Genomic DNA, 22,661 nt, shown 5'->3' with positions numbered 1-22,661 from the left:
GATGGGAAGGGGGTGATTGGGAACCGAGAATTGTAAAGTGAAAAGGAGGTGGTACATTAAGACATCCTTAAGAGAAGAGGAGATTGCAAATACAAGGGCTTAGCTTCCTACAGAATTCCTTTGGTATTGCATAAAGGCATCTTGAAGATTTTTCTAGGAATTAAGCTGTTAAATGCAGCAGTGAATACAAATTGACGATACTTCTATGTATACTTTTGTATATATATTGGGATTAGATTCTTCTGACACAATGATATCTATTGTAAATAAAGTAGTTTTAGAGAGTTACAGGTAAAGAGAGTGAGAGCACAAGAAAAATGAGGATAAGATAGAGAGGAGAGAGAGTAAGGAAGAGTGACTGAGTGAGTAAGAGAGCTCCCCAGCAGTAGTAAAACACCCTGTCTCGCCGACAGGGAGGCAGCTGTCAGCTGGAGGGGAAATATGATGGTGAGGACTTCCAGGCACTGCTGTCTGCAATGCAGGTGCTTGGTTTCTCCTCTGATGAACAGGACACAATCTTCAGAATCTTAGCAGCTGGTATGTACTGAATCACTCAATCCTCTTACTGCTCTCATCAGCTCCCAATGCTATTGCTGTTGTCTCCAGTTTCTTCTGAGCCCACTAGCCTTTACTGCTCTCATCAGTTCCTACTACTCTGCCAGTCCCTACATATGTCAACTGTCTCCATTGTCGTCACTAGATCCTACTGTTCTTACAAGTCCCAGCTGGTTACCAGTTTTTGCTGCTATTGCTATTATTTCACCAGTCCCCATTGCTCATATCACTCCCTCTTGCTTTTATTTTTATCTGACCAGTATTCTCTGCTCAGTTACTTTTGTTAGTTCACACTGATGTCAACAGTCCTCACTACTTCTATTGTTTTCTTTAATGATTGCTGCTTTGCTGCTTTTTCTCTCCCAATGATTATATTTCCTCCAACCAGTGCTACATCTGGGCAACGTATACTTCCACCGTAAGCAGCTTCGTCATGGACAGGAAGGTGTAGAGATTGGTAGTGATGCAGAGATCAAGTGGGCATCGCATCTTCTCCAGATAGATGACACTGGAATTAAGAGAGCCCTCACCACCAAGATCACTGTAAGTCATGCTTCTGAAGGGGGAAATTCTGGTAGGAGGTGTTCATGATGCAAGTGTTGGTGGATTTTTTTTTTTTTCTATGGAATCCGGGAAGTGCTAGTGGGAGGAGTTGTATTTGAAGCAAGTAAATTTTAGTAGGAAGAATTATTTTTGTTGCAAGTACTAGTAGGAGAGGTGTTCCTATAATAGGCATTAGTTTTTTCTTTTTTAGCAGTTGCTAGTGAAAGAGGGTGTTGCTTGGTAAATGTGTAAGGGAAGGGGATTTTCTTTATGTACATGTTAGTGAGAGAAATTATGTACTAGGCATTCATGGATAGTGTTGCTGTTGCGGTAGGTGTTAGCAGTAGGGTCAGCACATCTTGAATTACATTTTCCATTTGTGATTGTTAAGAATGTGACTTTACGTTAAATAAATGTTGTAAAATGTAGTTTTGAATTGTGATGAATTATCATCTCATTTAGGGAAATATTCTTTGTAAATAAACCTTTTGATATTGTCTTATTCACTCTTCCTTTGTCTTTTATTTACTCCTTATGCACTTTTTCACTGCCTATACTATTTGTAGCCTTACCTATCCTACAATGACCAGTATGACCCCTAACTTACCTGACAATAATGACTCAACAATTAATTAATCCTTACCCTTTTTCCTTCATATATGACATGTAGCTTCTCCCATTAAACTAACTTTACCATAACTGAACCCTCAGTCTCTCCTTGATCTCCCATACCGATTGTAGACTTTCCTTGCAGTTGACCTGTTCTGTACTGGTTCCTTGATTATTATCTACCCCTGCACTATCTGTAACCTTCATTATGCAACTTATCTGGAATTATTCCCTAGGAGGCGCGCAATGAGCGAGTGTTCACTCCGCTGAACATTGACCAAGCTCTGGATGCCCGTGATGCTGTTGCCAAGGCACTTTACTCATCACTGTTTTCATGGCTCGTCCGTCGTATCAACCAGATTATTCATAAGGGCTCAAGGAAGACACACATCTCCATCCTTGACATTTTTGGCTTTGAGATCTTCAAGGTTGGTTCCCCTGTCTGTGTTCATTAGGTTTATCTTATTACTGTTGTTGATATTATGTCATGAAATAATGTCATTCCGAACATTATTTTCATTCACATTAATGTATAGGTGATGAATATATTATGAAAGAGATCAGGTATGATTTACTGAAGCATGAACACTACTTACACTTACAGTATTTTACCAAAAAACATTGGCAGCACATGCACTGCAGAATGTTGTCATGCCTGCCATTCTTGCTTAATATTCACAAGAGCATTTACCATTGCAAGTATAATTATCATGACCCTCACATTTGTACAGGAGAACAGTTTTGAACAACTTTGCATCAACTATGCCAATGAGAAGCTTCAATTCCATTTCAACAAACACATTTTCAAGCTGGAGCAACAGGAATATGCAAAGGAAAAGATTGAATGGCAAAACATTGACTTCCAGGTAAGAGGAACAAATTATTGCATTGTATGTATTATAGAAAGAAAAATTATCATTCACTTTTAGGATCATTGAACCTATCTACTGTGTTAGACAATTAAAGAGATGAAAAGCACATTTTATTTGTAACTAGATTCAAATAGAATGTTAGTACTTTCAATTTACACACACACACACACACCCCTTTATTGATCTGCATTTTAACAAAAATCTATAATTCAGATTAGGAACTAAGGGGTCTAGCCCCATGACAGTTCATATATATATTTTAAACCGCAAACAGAATAAAGAATTAAGAACACGTAGCTTGTTAAAGGCTGTTTTATGAGACAAACTTGGCAAGGAATTTGGATACGATGATGAATGAAATGTCTTCTTAAAAGTACACCTGTTTTTCAGACATTACACCTTCACTACTTCTCTCCATTTCCTACACCTTTCTTCCACTATACCTCATCCTTTGAAACTTATTCTTCTGTTCCTCACCACATATCTTCAGTGTGCACCATTTTTCTCAGACTAATACTCTATAATTCTCTAGCTACATCTATCTATACCTATTATATGCATATTTCCTATTACACCTGCTTTCCTGACTCTTTCCCGTCTAATCCCCTTCCTTTTTCTTGTGCTTCCTTGACACTTACCCTCCAATCCCTTTCCCAGTACCCGCTCCCCATTATAAGGGGAAGAGAGATAGTCTCCTCTAGTAAGGCACGGTCTAAAGCCCTGCGTGCATTGATGGATGGTCTCTTAAACATTACGTAAGGGGAAAAGCACTTGTATGATAGTTTTCATAATTTACAATCCCCCTGTTGTAATGACCCAGAATGAAAATTGATAGGAATAATGAAGGTACACTCAGTATGGTATGAAAGGCAGAGACAATCCTATCTCAGTGATGGTGAAACTCTGATATCGAGGATTGTAGCTGTAAGAAATGAACTGGGAATTCTTGGATTTGTGTATGGATAGAGAATTGTAGATATGACTTCTTTGAGTATGTTCAGGAAAGTCTCCTGTATTTACATGTCATATAACACAGTAGACTGAAAGGAGCTGATGCACTATTGATACTAGATCTTATCTCTCTCTATGAAACATGAAAATAGAAAATATCAATTATAATACCCACTAAGAAAAATTGATCATGTAGTGCTTTAATATGACTGTGTACTTAGTGTAATCAGCACAGAAGGACAGTGGAAGTTACCATGGAAAGTTCCACTGGTAGTGTCAGCAAATTTCAAACCCTTACTCCACTCCTGGTAAGGGGCTAGTGCTGAGAAGTGGGAGAGGCAGTGATCAGCTGGCTTTGATTGGAGACACATACTGGTCTCCTTGCTGACGTGTACTCACCCCTTATTGTCAAGCTTAGAAATAGATATATTTTTTTAAACATAGACTTGATTGCAAGCCTAAGAAGACTCAAGACTGATACTTAGTGAGGAAAAAAAGAAGAGAAAACCAAACTTAAAGAGGAGATACAATTGTGATAATTATTATTATATTATGTAACCCTAGGAATGCTTATATGAGGCTTCTACAACTTCAGGGTTGCACTCGACATGAGTAAGGGAGGCTCCTCTGGGGCAAGAGGATTCTTGACACCATTGTATTCCTTTCCATTTGCTGATGATGATACAATTTTGTTGAAGGTACTTTATCACCTTTAATGTTAACAATTGCAGGCAGACCCTGCTAACACCTTTGTGATAATGTTAAAGAGCTAAACAATTTTTGTGGGAACATAATCAATGAAATAGAATTCAACCCAAATATGAAATATAGTTAATAAGGATTTGTGAAACATGTAATGAGGGAGTTAGTGAATGAGTTCCATTGGCATGGAGGAGAAAGAGAGGGACAGAAAAGGAAGATATACTGTTTGATAAAAAAGCTCGAAAAGCTGTAGAACAAAGGGATATGGAGAAGAGGTGGATGCAGCAGCAACTAGCCAGCATTTGAAAGCACAAGAAATAAGTAAATAAGAAAAAAGAAGGCTATAAAAGGCAAATAAGAATTCAGAGCTTTCCATAGATTTATCAGAAGTAAATTGCCAATCAAAGAACAGCAAATCTTCAGAGGGAGATGTTGTTGAAGTTAATGATAGAATATCTAGGGCTTATCGACAAATTACATAGTGTATTCACAGTGGAGGATTTTTTTCTGAGCACTAACATGATGAAATGTAGAGAAGGTCTTAGAAAACATTGAAATTGTTAGAAAAGACATAAGTAGCTGTTGAAAGATCTTTATCCTTAAAGAGTATATGGACTGATGAAGTGTCCCCATATATACTCAGGTGTGCAGTTGTTGAGATAATTGCTAGAAGATGGTTTAGGAGCAAGTGAGTGGAAGAGAACAAAAGTTGTGCCTGTTTTTCACTGGGAAATTGGGGAATTACACTGAACTACCAATCAATTTTTTTAATGAGTGTGATCTATAAATCACTGGAAAAAGTAATCTGAAAGCTAATGGATGACTACTGAACTTGCAAGGGAGAGACTACCTAAGTGAGGGGACAAAGTTCATTATTTCTTGAAACTCCTAGCTCTTTGTTATCAAGAGGGCCATTCTCTCCCTTCTTTACATTCTCTTTTCTTCCTTACCATCATGCACCCTTCTAGGCAGAGCAGTTGAAATTTTTTCTCATTATTATGCTTTGTTTCTGTGACTTTACAACATCAGGTTCTCTTTCCCTTATATGGTACTTGAATTCCAGCTCTTTACCATTAACTATTAATCCACCAACATATCAATATATTACTTTCAGTCTGACATTACCATCTCTTAATACTCCTGCCCTGTCTGTAATGCTGGTGAGTCTGCTCCAACCTCTTGCCTCAAATATTGCTGATTGTGCATTTGTTTCTCTTTTCATACCACTGGTACAAATGATCCTTTCTTCCATTTCAGGATAACCTTCCAGTAATAGATCTGGTGGCCCGCAAGCCTGTAGGGATCCTTCATTTGCTGGATGATGAGAGTAACTTCCCAAAAGCCACTGACCACTCATTTCTGGAGAAGTGCCACTACAACCATGCACTCAATGAGTTGTACTCCAGGTGAGAAACACCTCCCACCACACCCAGCATAAAGTTTCAAAATCCATGTTGGTCTTTGGGATTTATAGATGGCAATATAGTTGTTGAATTATAGGTTCATAGAAATTCTGTAATACTTTCATCTTGTCAGAAAAATTTCAGAGATGTTGAAGTGGAAAAATCTTGTTTTTTGAACACATGCCACTTCTAAGACAAAGGTTTTTCCATCCTCCCCTTTGTCCTTTCTGCTTTATCTCATCTCTGCATCATATCGCTAAGTTTTCCTTTTTACCCTTCCTCTTGTTCATCCTTCCCTCTATATTCCTCTCATATTTTGCAGGCCAAGGATGTCTTCCATGGAGTTCGGCATAAAGCACTATGCAGGGCAAGTCTGGTATAATGTGGAAGGATTCCTTGACAAGAACAGGGACACGCTCAGGAATGATGTTGTTGAGCTTCTCATCTCTTCTAAGTTACATGTAAGTCCACGTTTGTCTAACTTCCGAGAGTTTGTTACTCTATATGATTCTGTATATGTCTGAACTCAGCAGGTTTACTTAGGTTCTCATCCTCATTGAAAGTCATCTTATACTGTATAGGTGCAAACTTTTTATGCAAGAACTCATACTAGTCAAGACTGTCTTGTATACACAGGAGCTATACACAGACTGTGTTCTGTTTGTATGAGATGTGTAAAGATATTATAAGTTTGCTTAGATCAGGATAAGTATGTCTAAGCTTTGTAAATATTTTTGCCTCTAGTGTAGGCCAGTATGTATGTACCCTCTGCTGGTGCCATTGGCATTTTATTACCAAAAGCATTTTTTCATGTAAACATTATTATTGTGTTTTGTTTTTTCTAGTTTTTTCTTGTGCATTATTTTTGCTGGGATAGTTTCACCACCCATATAGCTTATTCTCATGATAAATTAATTTTTTGTTTATGTAGTTGCTGTCTGAGATGTTCCTTGATGTGCGACTTGGCTCTGAAAACAAAACATTAACAAAGGCCAATGGTCGCTTTGTCACCATGAAACCTAGGACACCTACGGTATCTGCCCGCTTCAATGACTCCCTTACTCACCTCATAGATGGCATGGCCAAGTGAGTCTTTCATTTCCTCTGGTACCAGTTTGTTGGCTGGCATTATAGTACAGCAATATTACAGTTATGTATTGAAATATCAATATCCTGTTCTGGAATATACATATCCTGCCATAGAAACTATGCAGCTTGTGCCTTGGAATATATTTATCTTATGTAGAAAAATGTACTGATACATCTTCGTGTGAAATGGCATTGCATTTTGGGATGTCTCTTTTCTTGGAACTTTTTTTTATTGACTCCTGAAATGTTTTCAGAATGTATTTCTTTGACATACCCTTATCACAGAGTATGTTGATTATATCAAGATGTCTTAGTCTTTCCCTGTAATGTATTGACATTATCTTGAAATGTATCATATCCTGAAATATCTTTATCTGATTGTAAAATATAGATATTTTTCTGGAGTATGATTTCCTTAGACACCTTAATCATGATCCGAAACACATACAATCACCTCATCACTGAATGTCTGCATGTCATCCAATACTAGCTTTCTCCTAATCCTGAACACATTTTGTGCTTTTTCATGTATAACTACCATCTCTCCTTTCCTTAGCTGATGACCAACAACCGTTTTTTATCCCCTTGCCGGTCACCAGCCACATTTTCTTTTTCCCTCAGCCAACCACCAACTCTCTTCTCTTCTTCCTTTAGTTAGTGACTAACTACAATTCCCTTGCTCCCTCATCTAACCGTTTCCCTGCTTTTCATTTCTGAAGTGGTTGTCAGGTGCTCTCTCTCCCTTTACCATAAGCTAAATGGCAACTACCCTCCCTCCCATCCTCAACTGACCATTAGCTATTTTCCCTTCTTCCTTGTATAGATCTCTTCATCTATCATTCACTTGCCACTCATTAGCTGATAACCAAATGCTGTTCATTCCTATCTACTTCAGTTGATAACCTCCTTCACTAGACCATCAGCAACCTTTTATCCCTCTCTCATCTTTCAACCCTCAGTCCTCCCACCCTGCTTCAGATGACCACCAACTACCCTCTACCCCTCCCTCACATAACCCCAAAATATTATCCCATCTCAGCTGACCAGCATGCCTTCCCATCACTTTCTCAGGTGCAACCCATGGTTTGTGCGATGTATCAAGCCTAATAATGAAAAGGCACCCCTCAAACTGGATATGCCATGCGTACTAGAACAGCTTCGCTACTCTGGCATGTTGGAGACCATAAAGATCCGGCAGCAAGGCTTCCCAGTACGCATGCGCTTCAGCCACTTCTCTGAGAGATACCGATGTCTGGTCCCTGGACAGGTCCCCAGGGTAAGTCATCCTTTGCATTTTACCCTTTTAGGAATTTAACAAAGGTTACTATCATATTGATGAGCAGGATGAGTGCCAAAAAAATTGACATGTAAGAATTTTTGTTAGGGAATGTGTCAATCAATATTATTTTCCAGTTTTAAGTCATATCTATTTATACTCTGAAAAAAATTTTAGATTGGATTAAAACTACAAAGGTTTCTACAAAGTGGATCATTTGAAAGAGATATTTTACTGTTAGCATGCGTGGTATGAGGAATTTGAATACTGTATCATGTTGTCTCCCTCCTTAAATTTAGTATCTCATAGACATCTGAATTTAGACACTTATACATGGAATGCATGAGGTATCTGTTTGGAATGCATGATATATCTGTAGTTGTTGGGTTCATATGTTTCTTAGAAGGTTAAAGTAACATAGGTAAGTTAAAGAAACAGAATTAAATTTAGCTTATGACATTAGATAGAACTTACTTTAAGGCAATATAGTAACACTACAGCAATAAAAATATATATGTAATGGCCACAACAACAGTTGTTTTGTATCATCTCTCCAGGGTGCACCAGCCAAAGAGATCTGCCGGGTGGTGCTGGACTGTGTATCACGAGGTACCCGTGGCTCCTTCCAGCTGGGAACCACCAAAATCTTCCTGAGGGAGGCACTAGAGCAGACACTGGAGGAGGAGCGCTATAAGAGACTCTCCCACTCTGTTATAACTCTGCAGCGGCATGTCCGAGGCTATCTCACCCGCAGAAAGTAAGTCATGCTATCCATCATGACTAAAGATGGGAATTTCTGTAATTGAGGACATGTTCTTAGAAATCTTGTTGCAGGAAAATTTATCAAAAAAAGGACAAAAGTACAAGTAATGAAAGTTTCAGCAAACAGTAGGTATAAATTTTGTTGAGGTAAACAGAACAGTAAAGATTTTCTTGGATAGATTAAGTTTAGTTCATTACTTTTAAAATTTCATGGACTTTCTCATTCTGTACCCATTATAAAAATTTCCTGTTTTGATTCATAGCTGCTTGCAGTGTCACTCACTGGTATTGCAGAGTATTTAGTTCATCGTTTAAATGATGATTAGGAAGGCTGAGAAAGAAGGAAACACAGAAGTGTAAGTATGGTTGTAAGGCTATCTCTAGGAATAAGTCAGCATTTTTACCAAGTTTTGGGTGAACAGTGAGGTAGGTAGCCATTAAACTTGGCCATTCATGATTCACTTTAATGTGTGTAAGCCACAATTTGCATGGCATATCTTTAAAAGTGATGTATGTTTTGCACATTACTTCATAACTTAAGATGTTATGGATATTTCTTTTACAAAGAGAAATACAGTATAGTACATTAGTAGTTGAAATGTATGTTTTGGGATGAGGTGTGAGGTTGCTTCAGAGATTTTTTGAAAGATTGATTGATGAGCTATTTTTAACCTAGATAAATATACAGGATCTCATGCTATACTTTGAATTTAAATGTATATAAAAAGGAGGACTTTCTTTTACCCACATACAGAAGAAGAGAGATTCTAACTCAGGATTATACACTTACTGTATGTTGCTCACTTTACTTATTGCATTTTTTAAAGATTAGGTTCTCAGCATTTTTCATTATTATCTGTTTGATATGAGAACTTCTTTATTAATATAGGTTGAAAAGAGTGAAGCTTCCCTTAGAGTTTTATCATGAAATGTTTTATGTTGTGCAGGTACCGATCGTTGCAGCGGAGTGCAGTGCTGGTGCAATCACTGGTGCGGATGTGGCTGGCTCGCCGACGGTACCGCAACTTGCGCCAGGCTGTTGTCAAGGTTCAGGCATTGGCCAGGGGAAGGAGGACACGTACACTTTTTATCAGGCTTAAGGTTAGCATTCAAGAGCAAGGAGAGCCATAGGCTAGAAAGTTACAAGTTAGAACTCAAAGGCCATGTTTTTCATTGGTTGGAAGATTTAAGCCCACCATTTAAGGTTCAATAAGTTCATGGGTTAGAAGATTTAACCTTATCAATCATGGGCCAGAAAGAAAACATCTCAAAAAGTTCAATCATAACTCTCAAGGACAAGCAGGTTCATTAACTGGAAAATAAAGTCTTAGCTTTCAAAGACCAGGAAAGTCATTAGTTAGAGTTCAGTCTCAGCGCTCATGGGCCAGTAGCTTCATTTATTGGAAAATTTAACTATAGCACACAAGAGTCAACAAGATTGGGAAATTTGACCTTAGCTTATGGCCTGTACGTCAATCACTTTAAAAGTTTAACCATTCACTGTCATATCACCAGCAGCTAACATTTATTTATGAAGATATCTGACATCTTCCCTCACATTACCTACATCCAAAACCCTTTAAGAGAATGCACACCTTCTGTATACCCACATCTAAGCCCCTTTAAGACCACACACGCCTTCTGTATTACTATCAGCTAATACCCAAAAACCCTCTAACGCCACACATATCCTCCCGAATTGTCTCTTAAGACCCAGTAAGATCACGCACATCTTCACCTTAATTACCTCTGTTGAGCCAACAAGGCTTACACTATTGTCCTTGACCTCATGTGTAGCAGAAACCCACTAAAACCTCCACTATCCTTCTCAATATCACCAGTAGTGAAAGCTCAAAAGATAGCCATTATTATTAATATTACAAGCAATACATACCATTATGTACCTCTCTTACACCATCAGAGGTTAAGATCTACTAAAACCACAAACATCCTCATTACCAATAACTAGGACCCAGGAAGACCTATTCCTCCACTTTCTCTCACATCACCTAGATCAAAGACCCAGTGAGACCACTGCCTTTCCCTTTTGTAAGATCAATTTCTTAACTATCATCCCCTCCTATAAAACAGTAGAGACCCACAGTGTTCCCCACCATCCCTCGTTTTATCATCATCGGCTGTGACGCACCAAGACCAGACATCATTTTCTCCTTATCACCAGTAGCTAAGACCTCCCTCTACATTCTCTCCCATTACTGATAGCTAAAGCCCACTTCTCAAACAACCTACAGGAGGAAATGGAGAGACGGAAGAAGGCAGAAGAGTTGGCTAAACAGCGGGCAGAGAGAGAGGCACAGCAAACCAAGGCAGAGCAAGAGAGGGTACAGCGGTCAGTGGCTGGGGTGAACCACCTTGAAATACCTGCAGAGCTTGCTTTTATTCTCTCCAAAGTCAATGGTATGTGTCAGACAAACCTGGTAAAATCCCCTTGAATATACTGCAGAATGAACTTCACATATTAGTTCTTTCCCCAACCCTCCTCAGTTTTTTCCAACATGACTCTCCCAGTCAGTCCTCTCATGTTCATATGATCTCACAGTCGCATAACAGCATCCTGACACTACACAAGCAACAGCAACCATAAACTTTACATCACACAGTTAGAACATTGGTCGACTCAAAACAGATTATCTGCATCACCACAGAAATCCCCTATCATCCCCTTAACCTCTGACAAATATGAATCCAACCTCCATCCTCCCATCACTCTTGAATTATCAATAATTTCCTCTCAACAAAACCCGGAGACCAGGAACGGGCACTTAACTACAGACTGGTGTGGTCTTTAATGTTTTGGAAAAGATGAATAGAAAGCAAAAAGAATACTTTCTACTGAGAAATTACCTAAGTGAGAGACAACACGATTTTAGGTGGTCATCTGTAGCAGACCCCTCAGACTGTGAAAAGTGAGCTCTGTGTTGGACAAAGGGAAGGCTGGGTGGATTGTTTATGTATGGACTGTCAGAATGCATTTAACACTGTACTGCTTGGGTGGCCAATTAAGAAGCTGGATCACCATCTTGGAATAAGGAGGAAACTCCTTCAACGGTTTTTGGTTTTAGAGGCTCATTCAGTGTCCAGGATTTGGAAGATACGGTGCAGAATACTTATGTTGGCTACTGCACAAACCAGTATATTGATGTAGATATCTTGCAAAGATACTTGATGTGGGGAACTGTGTTGACTGTAGTATTGATGCAAGCTACTAAAGTAAATATTGATGTAGACTTCATACGCTGTAGGATATTGCATTGAAGATTTTTTTTGCTGTGCAATGCTATATTAAAAAGGATATTAGTTACTACAGAGATCAGATAATTAATATAGATTATTTAGAAAATATGTGATTAATGCTGGCTCTTGTATTAATCAAATTATTGATATAGGGTGCTACATAACTTTTTTCTGTGCAGACTACACGACGATTTAGGATACGTAATTAATTTTCTTTATCATGGTGAGTTTTTACCCATGATTTTCATTGCCTCCTCTCCCGTAAGAAAAACATGGTACGGAAGTATCCTTTGCCATTATGTTTGAAGAATAAAATCAAATGCTCACATGGGAGTATGCTGTGGGTAATCAATTGATGGCCATGCTAAAGATTTAATACTTTATTAAACTTTTCATTTTGTCCATATTGACTGGTAATTCTACACTACTGCACATATGGTAGAAGAGTCATTGTTGAGATTCTCCTTTTCTATTGTCATATTGATCACAGTTTCAACCAGGGATTTTCTCATGAGCGATGCTTGTCACTGAATGGATATCTGGTTACTCAGATGTCCATTCTGTTTGAAAACACAATACATTACCTTTCCGCTCTAATAACCCCTGAATGAAAAAGAAGTTATCACGATCCTCATTTTTGTTCTCTTCACGTCCACATATAAAAGCTCGTAGTTTATATATATATATATATATATATATATATATATATATATATATATATATATATATATATAATATATATATATAATTAAAAATTTTTTTTAAAACTTCATATGCTAAGCCATCAGACCTCATATTTCTTGATCATTATTTCCACGCTCCCCACAACACTGGTAGAAAAGAATACATATATATATATATATATATATATATATATATATATATATATATATATATATATATATATATATATATAAGAGCAAGGTTATTAGGTACAGTAGGGTTGAGGGTCAAGTCAATTGGGAGGTGAGTCTGAATGGTGAGAGGCTGGAGGAAGTGAAGTGTTTTAGATATCTGGGAGTGGATCTGTCAGCGGATGGAACCATGGAAGCGGAAGTGGATCATAGGGTGGGGGAGGGGGCGAAAATTTTGGGAGCCTTGAAAAATGTGTGGAAGTCGAGAACATTATCCCGGAAAGCAAAAATGGGTATGTTTGAAGGAATAGTGGTTCCAACAATGTTGTATGGTTGCGAGGCGTGGGCTATGGATAGAGTTGTGTGCAGGAGGATGGATGTGCTGGAAATGAGATGTTTGAGGACAATGTGTGGTGTGAGGTGGTTTGATCGTGTAAGTAACGTAAGGGTAAGAGGGATGTGTGGAAATAAAAAGAGCGTGGTTGAGAGAGCAGAAGAGGGTGTTTTGAAGTGGTTTGGGCACATGGAGAGAATGAGTGAGGAAAGATTGACCAAGAGGATATATGTGTCGGAGGTGGAGGGAACGAGGAGAAGAGGGAGACCAAATTGGAGGTGGAAAGATGGAGTGAAAAGGATTTTGTGTGATCGGGGCCTGAACATGCAGGAGGGTGAAAGGAGGGCAAGGAATAGAGTGAATTGGAGCGATGTGGTATACAGGGGTTGACGTGCTGTCAGTGGATTGAATCAAGGCATGTGAAGCGTCTGGGGTAAACCATGGAAAGCTGTGTAGGTATGTATATTGCGTGTGTGGACGTGTGTATGTACATGTGTATGGGGGGGGTTGGGCCATTTCTTTCGTCTGTTTCCTTGCGCTACCTCGCAAACGCGGGAGACAGCGACAAAGTAAAAAAAAAAAAAAAAAAAAAAAAAAAAAATATATATATATATATCTTTTGAGCGCTAGTCATTGTCGTGTTAGGTGGCATGAGGGACGAGACGGGACGGTGCGGTGCATGATGTACAGCTGGCGTTCTCAAGGCTGGTTCGCCCTTGCCTGTGGTATACTCCACCGGGTTCGGAAGTAGGTTACGCTATACTGTTATAGTATTGGAAGGAAAAGTGCATGACGGCCGTGGAGAGAGGGAAAAAGCCAATCGCCGTACATCCATACGGATCCTCTTCCGTGTAGGATTGCCAGGTTTGCTGTTTGACTACTCAGTCCGTCTGAGTGTCTGTACCGAACGACGAAAGACTTGTTCGGGTAGAAGGTTGTGCAGTAATCTATGTGAGCTTGTTTTTGCTTTACTTTCTTAGAGTCATTGGCCGAGACTAGAAGCCTGGAACTCAAATTCCAGTTTGTTGTGTTTCTGAACTCGGGTTTAAGGTGTTTTAATCCATAACGTAAACTTGAGTTGTAAATGGCTATGGTCCAGCCCCTCTTAGTCTCCCTCCATGACTTGCAGGGAATACGTGGGCAGTATTCTTTCTTCCCCATCCTCAGGGATGTTTTATATATATATATATATATATATATATATATATATATATATATATATTATCCCTGGGGATAGGGGAGAAAGAATACTTCCCACGTATTCCCTGCGTGTCGTAGAAGGCGACTAAAAGGGGAGGGAGCGGGGGACTGGAAATCCTCCCCTCGAGTTTTTAATTTTCCAGAAGGAACAGAGAAGGGGGCCAAGTGAGGATTTCCCTCAAAAGCTCAGTCCTCTGTTCTTAACGCGGGAAATGGCGAATGGTTGAGAGAGCAGAAGAGGGTGTTTTGAAATGGTTTGGGCACATGGAGAGAATGAGTGAGGAGAGATTGACCAAGAGGATATATGTGTCGGAGGTGGAGGGAACGAGGAGAAGAGGGAGACCAAATTGGAGGTGGAAAGATGGAGTGAAAAAGATTTTGTGTGATCGGGGCCTGAACATGCAGGAGGGTGAAAGGAGGGCAAGAAATAGAGTGAATTGGAGTCGTGTGGTATACAGGGGTTGACGTGCTGTCAGTGGATTGAAGCAAGGCATGTGAAGCGTCTGGGGTAAACCATGGAAAGCTGTGTAGGTATGTATATTTGCGTGTGTGGACGTGTGTATGTACATGTGTATGGGGGGGGGGGGTTGGGCCATTTCTTTCGTCTGTTTCCTTGCGCTACCTCGCAAACGCGGGAGACAGCGACAAAGTATAAAAAAAAAAAAAAAAAAAAAAATATATATATATATATATATATATATATATATATGTATATAAATTTATTTATTTATTTGGAATGATGTGGATATACCGGAGTCGACGTGCTGTCAATGGATTGAACCAGGGCATGTGAAGCGTCTGGGGTAAACCATGGGAAGTTTAGTGGGGCCTGGATGTGGAAAGAGAGCTGTGGTTTCGGTGCATTACACATGACAGCTAGAGATTGAATGTGAATGAATGTGGCCTTTGTTGTCTTTTCCTAGCGCTACCTCACGCGCGCGGGGGAAGGGGGTGTCATTTCATGTGTGACGGGGTGGCGACGGGAATGAATAAAGGCAGCAAGTATGAATTATGTACATGTGTATATTTGTATATGTCTGTGTATGTATATATATGTATACGTTGAAATGTATAGGTATGCATATATGTGCGTGTGTGGACGTGTATGTACATATATGTGTGTGTGGGTGAGCTGGGCCATTTCTTTCGTCTGTTTCCTTGCCCTACCTCGTTAAAGCGGGAGACAGCGACAAAGTATAACAAAGTTCGATCCTGGCTGTTGGAGGTTTGTATGATATATATATATATATATATATATATATATATATATATATATATATATATATATATATATATATATATATATATATATATATATATATATATATATATATGTGTGTGTGTGTGTGTGTGTGTGTGAGACAGGAAGGAAGAGATTGAACTAAGAGTTCACATGAAAGAGGAGGAAAAGGACAGAAGAGAATAACTGAAGGGCAGCATTGGAGAAAATGTCAATCACCAGCGTGAGCGACGCGTCGCTGGGACCATCCAAGCGCGGACAATACAGCGGATTATATGACTAGCTTCGTGTGGGGATGTGCCAGATCTTACATGTGCACACTACTCCTGATAGTCTTGTGTACATTGTATGATCGAGTATGTACATTTTTGTGTGTACATATTCATATGTGTGCATGCGGTGTGTACATGTGATGATCATGTATATACATTCTTGTGTGTATGCATTCAGATAGGTGTGCATGTATTTTGTGGTTTTCTTAGAATGTAAGTTTGGGATATCTTGTACACACACGTAGAGGGTTTTCATGAGCGTGCATGAAAATAATGGGTGTAGAGGCTGTTTTTGTCGCGCTGTGCTGCTAGAGTGTGCTGGAATTTCTATAAATATCACCTTCCCGTTGTATGTAGTTATTTTTGTATTGCTAATGACAGTTTAGACTAGAAGCACATATTTAAATCTTCATGTGAATGTAACTAATTTGTCAACAGGTATCACCAAAGAAAGAATGAATAACTAAAACCCAAGTTAGAAATATTTGATTTTTTCGTAGAAAGTTAAGTGTCCTAAAGTTCCATAGCTCCACTTCCTTACTCCACCGAACATGTATTAATGCATGTTCGCGTTACATGATCAGAGTTCTTGTGCCGAAATCCGTGACTTGCAGTTAACACGCTAGGAATGAGTTAGTGTTGGCATAGTAAAACCTTAACGTAATACTTGAGGAGGGACGGCAGAAGAGATGCATAGTGGAGAAGCGAGAGTCGTAAGGAAACTGAGAAAGAATTTGTAGACAAAGTGACAAAGGAATCGAGACAAGGCAGCATGGGTGAATCTGAAGTTTTCTGTATAACTGTCAGAAAAACCTGTTACTCACAAGAATGTAATAAACCCGACTGGGTCATCTCCAGTCAGCGAAGAGGATTGTCATAAAAAATGTAACTACATGCATGTCACTGCTGCCTTTTCATGGTTGGATGTTAACATCAATACTGCTTTCTGATAACTGGATGGAAGAACATTTTATTGATGAATGGTTGTAAACACTCCACTGCAGCCTCCTGGTGGGTAGATATTAACTTTTATCACTTTAATATCAGGGCATCAACACGTCACTTAGAACTAATGCTGTTTCCCCTCGGTAAACAATAGTCATTTTTTTCATTTGGATGTAAACACACCCTTCTTTGGCATGTTGATGTTGGCTGGATTCTTGAAGACATTGTTGTTTCCCTGTGATGGTTGACTGAAATTCGCCAGTGGGTATTTTCTTTGGGGTCGGTTGTACCTGATGGACATCATGCCGTTTCTGATGTTAAGGTAGTAAATGCAGATGCCGTACAGTTTCTGTTTGCGGAATATAAACTGTACCGATATCCCCATTTAGGGTTCGGGTATGAAGTGAACAGTTCTCTTTTCGTAGCTGATTATGAATATGAATATCACCATTGGTGACTGGACCGTAAGATTGAACCCTTGTCTACTGATTATTGGCAATAAAAAAAAAAAAAAAATCTATGGATTGATGTAAAACAGTATGGCGGCTGACTGTAACTGGTGGCCTCTAGCGGCGGGTTCACGAGTTAGCAATGACTAGGGAGAAGTGTCCACCGCTCGCCAGATAGTCTGTCAAAGGTGTCGTTCAGTTGTGGAAGCGGTGACTGCTGAAGGTGGGCGGTGGCTTTCATTCATCAGTAGTGAGGCTGGAGGTTAACTGGTACAGCTGCTATGTCATGGTCTTTTGTAAGCCTGTGTGGACCTCACCGAGCCAAGTGGGGTCTGGTGGTGTGTACTCGGCCTCCTGTCATCTGAAATTGGTGTTCCTTCGACATATTGGTTATGGTGGGTATAGACATCTGGTCAGTGATGAGTAATCGCACCCACAATAGCATGAATATGTGTTTCCTGTCATTATCTGGTTTTGGAATATATTAGTTTTCATTCTCCATGTGGGAAAATTGCGAGTGATTACTCTTTTTACCGATATCCTTCTATGCTCCAGTTTATCTCCCGATATCCCTTCTACCTTCGAATGTGAGCAGATCGAAGACTTTCTTTTCCCATTAACTCATTTCATTTCATTCTAGCACTATGCTTGTTACGCTCAGGTGGACCTTTTCTCGTGAGAATTGAGCTGCTGAAAAATTTTCCACCCTGTGTCATTCATACGACGTGTGCTTGAAGACAGTTTTGATGAAAATAAAGACGGTTTTAATGATGAAAATATAAAGTGCTTTAACGGTACTCCTTGCCGACAAGTTCGAGAAAGCGTGTATATGTTTTGTGTGTGTGTGCGTGTGTGTGATTACCAAGTGATTACTCTATGTGCATTACGGAGAAAGTTTTACACGTGTTGCCCCTACGTCTCTTAACCTTGTTTATATATACCATATCTACAGTTGTTAATGTAGGTGTGCCTTACCCATATGCATACCCAAAGTGTGGAAATATCCAGCTCACCCTGATCTTAAGGTCTTCCATGATTAGTTAACTTGTAACAATCATGACCTCCCACTTCTATAATATCTGTAATACCTCAACTGTATATTTTCAGCCGATTGGCTTCCTGAATCCAATAAATCGTTGTTTAGCTTATGCCAGGTGTGTGTGTGTGTGTGTGTGTGTGTGTGTGTGTGATTATTATATTTGTACAGTGCAAGGAGGGGATTCTCTACGGCATATGTATGTTTTAGGTGTGTGTGTATGTATGTGTGTGTGTGATTTCTCTTATTAATCATACCGTTAATTGTTTAATTTGATTCTGATGAACGAACTTGTACAAAAAGCTGAGGTGATTAAACTTGGAATATAAAGAGCATGGAGCAAGCATTAGAACGTTAAGGATAAGGCCTACCATAACATGGTGGCAGCTGGATACGGTTGGCCAGAAGCTTGTATAACTGGTGGGTTTCAAACATCGTTTTTCTATCATTATTATGAGCTCGACTGATGTCCTAGATTTACGATTGATACGGCAATATACTATATAAAGTTTGGATAGTACATGTAGAATAGTCAGTTGATAATGTTTTATGTTTCAGAATCTGATTTAAAAAAAAAAAAAAAGCTCGGAATGTGAAAATTTTCGCAGTTCTTTATATTGCTACACAGTAGAGTAAAACAGAAAATCAGCTCATGAATAGTTTATGGAGGCATAAACACCGTCTTGAGCGGAATGTGCTTTGCTTCTAGAGTTCGACGGTGTTACCCTCGGGTATGATGGATTGATTTTTAACCTGATCCTTGTCTAAAGATCATTACATCACGCCCAATGATTGATCTGTTGTGGTCAGATGTATAAGATTTAGCACCTCGTGTTTAAATAGATCATAAAGGCTCGCAAACATGACAAGCTTCGCGACCTATGATATTATCTGGTTGCTGTGAGGTGGAGAGTACCTGTGACGAAAGTTAGCTAAAATGGCTTGACCAGCGCGAAGTGCTCACCGCATAGGAAAGAGACGCTGATATATATATATATATATATATATATATATATATATATATATATATATATATATATATATATATATATATATATATATAATATATATATATATATATATATATTTTTTTTTTTTTTTTTATTATACTTTGTCGCTGTCTCCCGCGTTTGCGAGGTAGCGCAAGGAAACAGACGAAAGAAATGGCCCAACCCACCCCCATACACATGTATATACATACGTCCACACACGCAAATATACATACCTACACAGCTTTCCATGGTTTACCCCAGACGCTTCACATGCCTTGATTCAATCCACTGACAGCACGTCAACCCCGGTATACCACATCGCTCCAATTCACTCTATTCCTTGCCCTCCTTTCACCCTCCTGCATGTTCAGGCCCCGATCACACAAAATCTTTTTCACTCCATCTTTCCACCTCCAATTTGGTCTCCCTCTTCTCCTCGTTCCCTCCACCTCCGACATATATATCCTCTTGGTCAATCTTTCCTCACTCATTCTCTCCATGTGCCCAAACCATTTCAAAACACCCTCTTCTTCTCTCTCAACCACGCTCTTTTTATTTCCACACATCTGTTTTACCCTTACGTTACTTACTCGATCAAACCACCTCACACCACACATTGTCCTCAAACATCTCATTTCCAGCACATCCATCCTCCTGCCCACAACTCTATCCATAGCCCACGCCTCGCAACCATACAACATTGTTGGAACCACTATTCCTTCAAACATACCCATTTTTGCTTTCCGAGTTAATGCTCTCGACTTCCATACATTCTTCAAGGCTCCCAGAATTTTCGCCCCCTCCCCCACACTATGATCCACTTCCGCTTCCATGGTTCCACCCGCTGCCAGATCCACTCCCAGATATCTAAAACACTTCACTTCCTCCAGTTTTTCTCCATTCAAACTCACCTCCCAGTTGACTTGACCCTCAACCCTACTGTACCTAATAACCTTGTTCTTATTCACATTTACTCTTAACTTTCTTCTTCCACACACTTTACCAAACTCAGTCACCAGCTTCTGCAGTTTCTCACATGAATCAGCCACCAGCGCTGTATCATCAGCGAACAACAACTGACTCACTTCCCAAGCTGTCTCATCCCCAACAGACTTCATACTTGCCCCTCTTTCCAAAACTCTTGCATTCACCTCCCTAACAACCCCATCCATAAACAAATTAAACAACCATGGAGACATCACACACCCCTGCCGCAAACCTACATTCACTGAGAACCAGTCACTTTCCTCTCTTCCTACACGTACACATGCCTTACATATATATATATATATATATATATATATATATATATATATATATATATATATATATATTTTTTTTTTTTTTTTTTTTATTATACTTTGTCGCTGTCTCCCGCGTTTGCGAGGTAGCGCAAGGAAACAGACGAAAGAAATGGCCCAACCCACCCCCATACACATGTATATACATACGTCCACACACGCAAATATACATACCTACACAGCTTTCCATGGTTTACCCCAGACGCTTCACATGCCTTGATTCAATCCACTGACAGCACGTCAACCCCGGTATACCACATCGCTCCAATTCACTCTATTCCTTGCCCTCCTTTCACCCTCCTGCATGTTCAGGCCCCGATCACACAAAATCTTTTTCACTCCATCTTTCCACCTTCAATTTGGTCTCCCTCTTCTCCTCGTTCCCTCCACCTCCGACACATATATCCTCTTGGTCAATCTTCCCTCACTCATTCTCTCCATGTGCCCAAACCACTTCAAAACACCCTCTTCTGCTCTCTCAACCACGCTCTTTTTATTTCCACACATCTCTCTTACCCTTACGTTACTCACTCGATCAAACCACCTCACACCACACATTGTCCTCAAACATCTCATTTCCAGCACATCCATCCTCCTGCGCACAACTCTATCCATAGCCCACGCCTCGCAACCATACAACATTGTTGGAACCACTATTCCCTCAAACATACCCATTTTTGCTTTCCGAGATAATGTTCTCGACTTCCACACATTCTTCAAGGCCTCCAGAATTTTCGCCCCCTCCCCCACCCTATGATCCACTTCCGCTTCCGTGGTTCCATCCGCTGCCAGATCCACTCCCAGATATCTAAAACACTTCACTTCCTCCAGTTTTTCTCCATTCAAACTCACCTCCCAATTGGCTTGACCCTCAACCCTACTGTACCTAATAACCTTGCTCTTATTCACATTTACTCTTAACTTTCTTCTTCCACACACTTTACCAAACTCAGTCACCAGCTTCTGCAGTTTCTCACATGAATCAGCCACCAGCGCTGTATCATCAGCGAACAACAACTGACTCACTTCCCAAGCTCTCTCATCCCCAACAGACTTCATACTTGCCCCTCTTTCCAAAACTCTTGCATTTACCTCCCTAACAACCCCATCCATAAACAAATTAAACAACCACGGAGACATCACACACCCCTGCCGCAAACCTACATTCACTGAGAACCAATCACTTTCCTCTCTTCCTACACGTACACATGCCTTACATCCTCGATAAAAACTTTTCACTGCTTCTAACAACTTTCCTCTCACACCATATATTCTTAATACCTTCCACAGAGCATCTCTATCAACTCTATCATATGCCTTCTCCAGATCCATAAATGCAACATACAAATCCATTTGCTTTTCTAAGTATTTCTCACATACATTCTTCAAAGCAAACACCTGATATATATATATATATATATATATATATATATATATATATATATATATATATATATATATATATATATATATATATATATACTTACGGAGTGTTGGCTGAACGATGAGTTATAGTTTGTTTAAGAACACAGTTATATCTTCATGCCTGCCTTAGCTTCATCACACACGGGCCTCCTTGGTTAGATGGTTTGCGTTCCTAACAATGATAAAGCAAAGGCTAGCATGGGTTCAGTTCTTGGGGCGCGAAAGTCGGCCCACGACGTAACCTGATGTTCGTCCTCTCCTCAGGCCGGTCGATAAGTGGGTACTTGGCTTAGGCTGGTGTGTGTTTGTGTGTGTACATACAAATGAGCAAAAGCATGGTACATGTATACAAGGTTAAGAGACGGTGCAACACGAGTATAAACTATCCCCGTAACACACTTTAGTAGTTATACAATTAGTGACCAAAATTAGTAATCGCACACACGTCTGTGGGTTACAAGTTATTAATGGGAACACAGTTATACTTATTTATATTTCGCACATTTCTCACTGTCAGATACTCCTTTAGATGAAACTACATTCTCTGATAGCTATGAATCAGTAAATAGGTATTGATTAAGATGTAGTAGCCATAT

The 22,661-nt window shown here is 39.6% G+C and overlaps 1 protein-coding gene across 6 annotated transcripts in view; it reads left to right on the top strand.

Moving 5' to 3' along the window:
* Myo10A (Myosin 10A) overlaps nt 1-22,661 on the top strand; it is a 230,012-nt gene that overhangs the window by 97,421 nt on the left and 109,930 nt on the right. For all 6 annotated transcript variants that reach the window (XM_071670627.1, XM_071670625.1, XM_071670624.1 and 3 more), the window contains 11 exons: nt 414-537; nt 944-1,098; nt 1,944-2,135; nt 2,439-2,573; nt 5,490-5,638; nt 5,958-6,096; nt 6,567-6,721; nt 7,796-8,000; nt 8,558-8,757; nt 9,710-9,863; nt 11,015-11,180. In XM_071670627.1, the coding sequence (XP_071526728.1) occupies nt 414-537; nt 944-1,098; nt 1,944-2,135; nt 2,439-2,573; nt 5,490-5,638; nt 5,958-6,096; nt 6,567-6,721; nt 7,796-8,000; nt 8,558-8,757; nt 9,710-9,863; nt 11,015-11,180 (1,774 nt within the window). The remainder of the gene's footprint in view (nt 1-413; nt 538-943; nt 1,099-1,943; nt 2,136-2,438; nt 2,574-5,489; nt 5,639-5,957; nt 6,097-6,566; nt 6,722-7,795; nt 8,001-8,557; nt 8,758-9,709; nt 9,864-11,014; nt 11,181-22,661) is intronic.

The sequence above is a fragment of the Panulirus ornatus genome, chromosome 15, assembly GCF_036320965.1.
Source record: "Panulirus ornatus isolate Po-2019 chromosome 15, ASM3632096v1, whole genome shotgun sequence".
In the NCBI taxonomy this organism is placed as follows: domain Eukaryota; kingdom Metazoa; phylum Arthropoda; class Malacostraca; order Decapoda; family Palinuridae; genus Panulirus; species Panulirus ornatus.
Note: the sequence above shows the minus strand (reverse complement) of the source record. Positions and strands in the feature narration are given on the sequence as shown.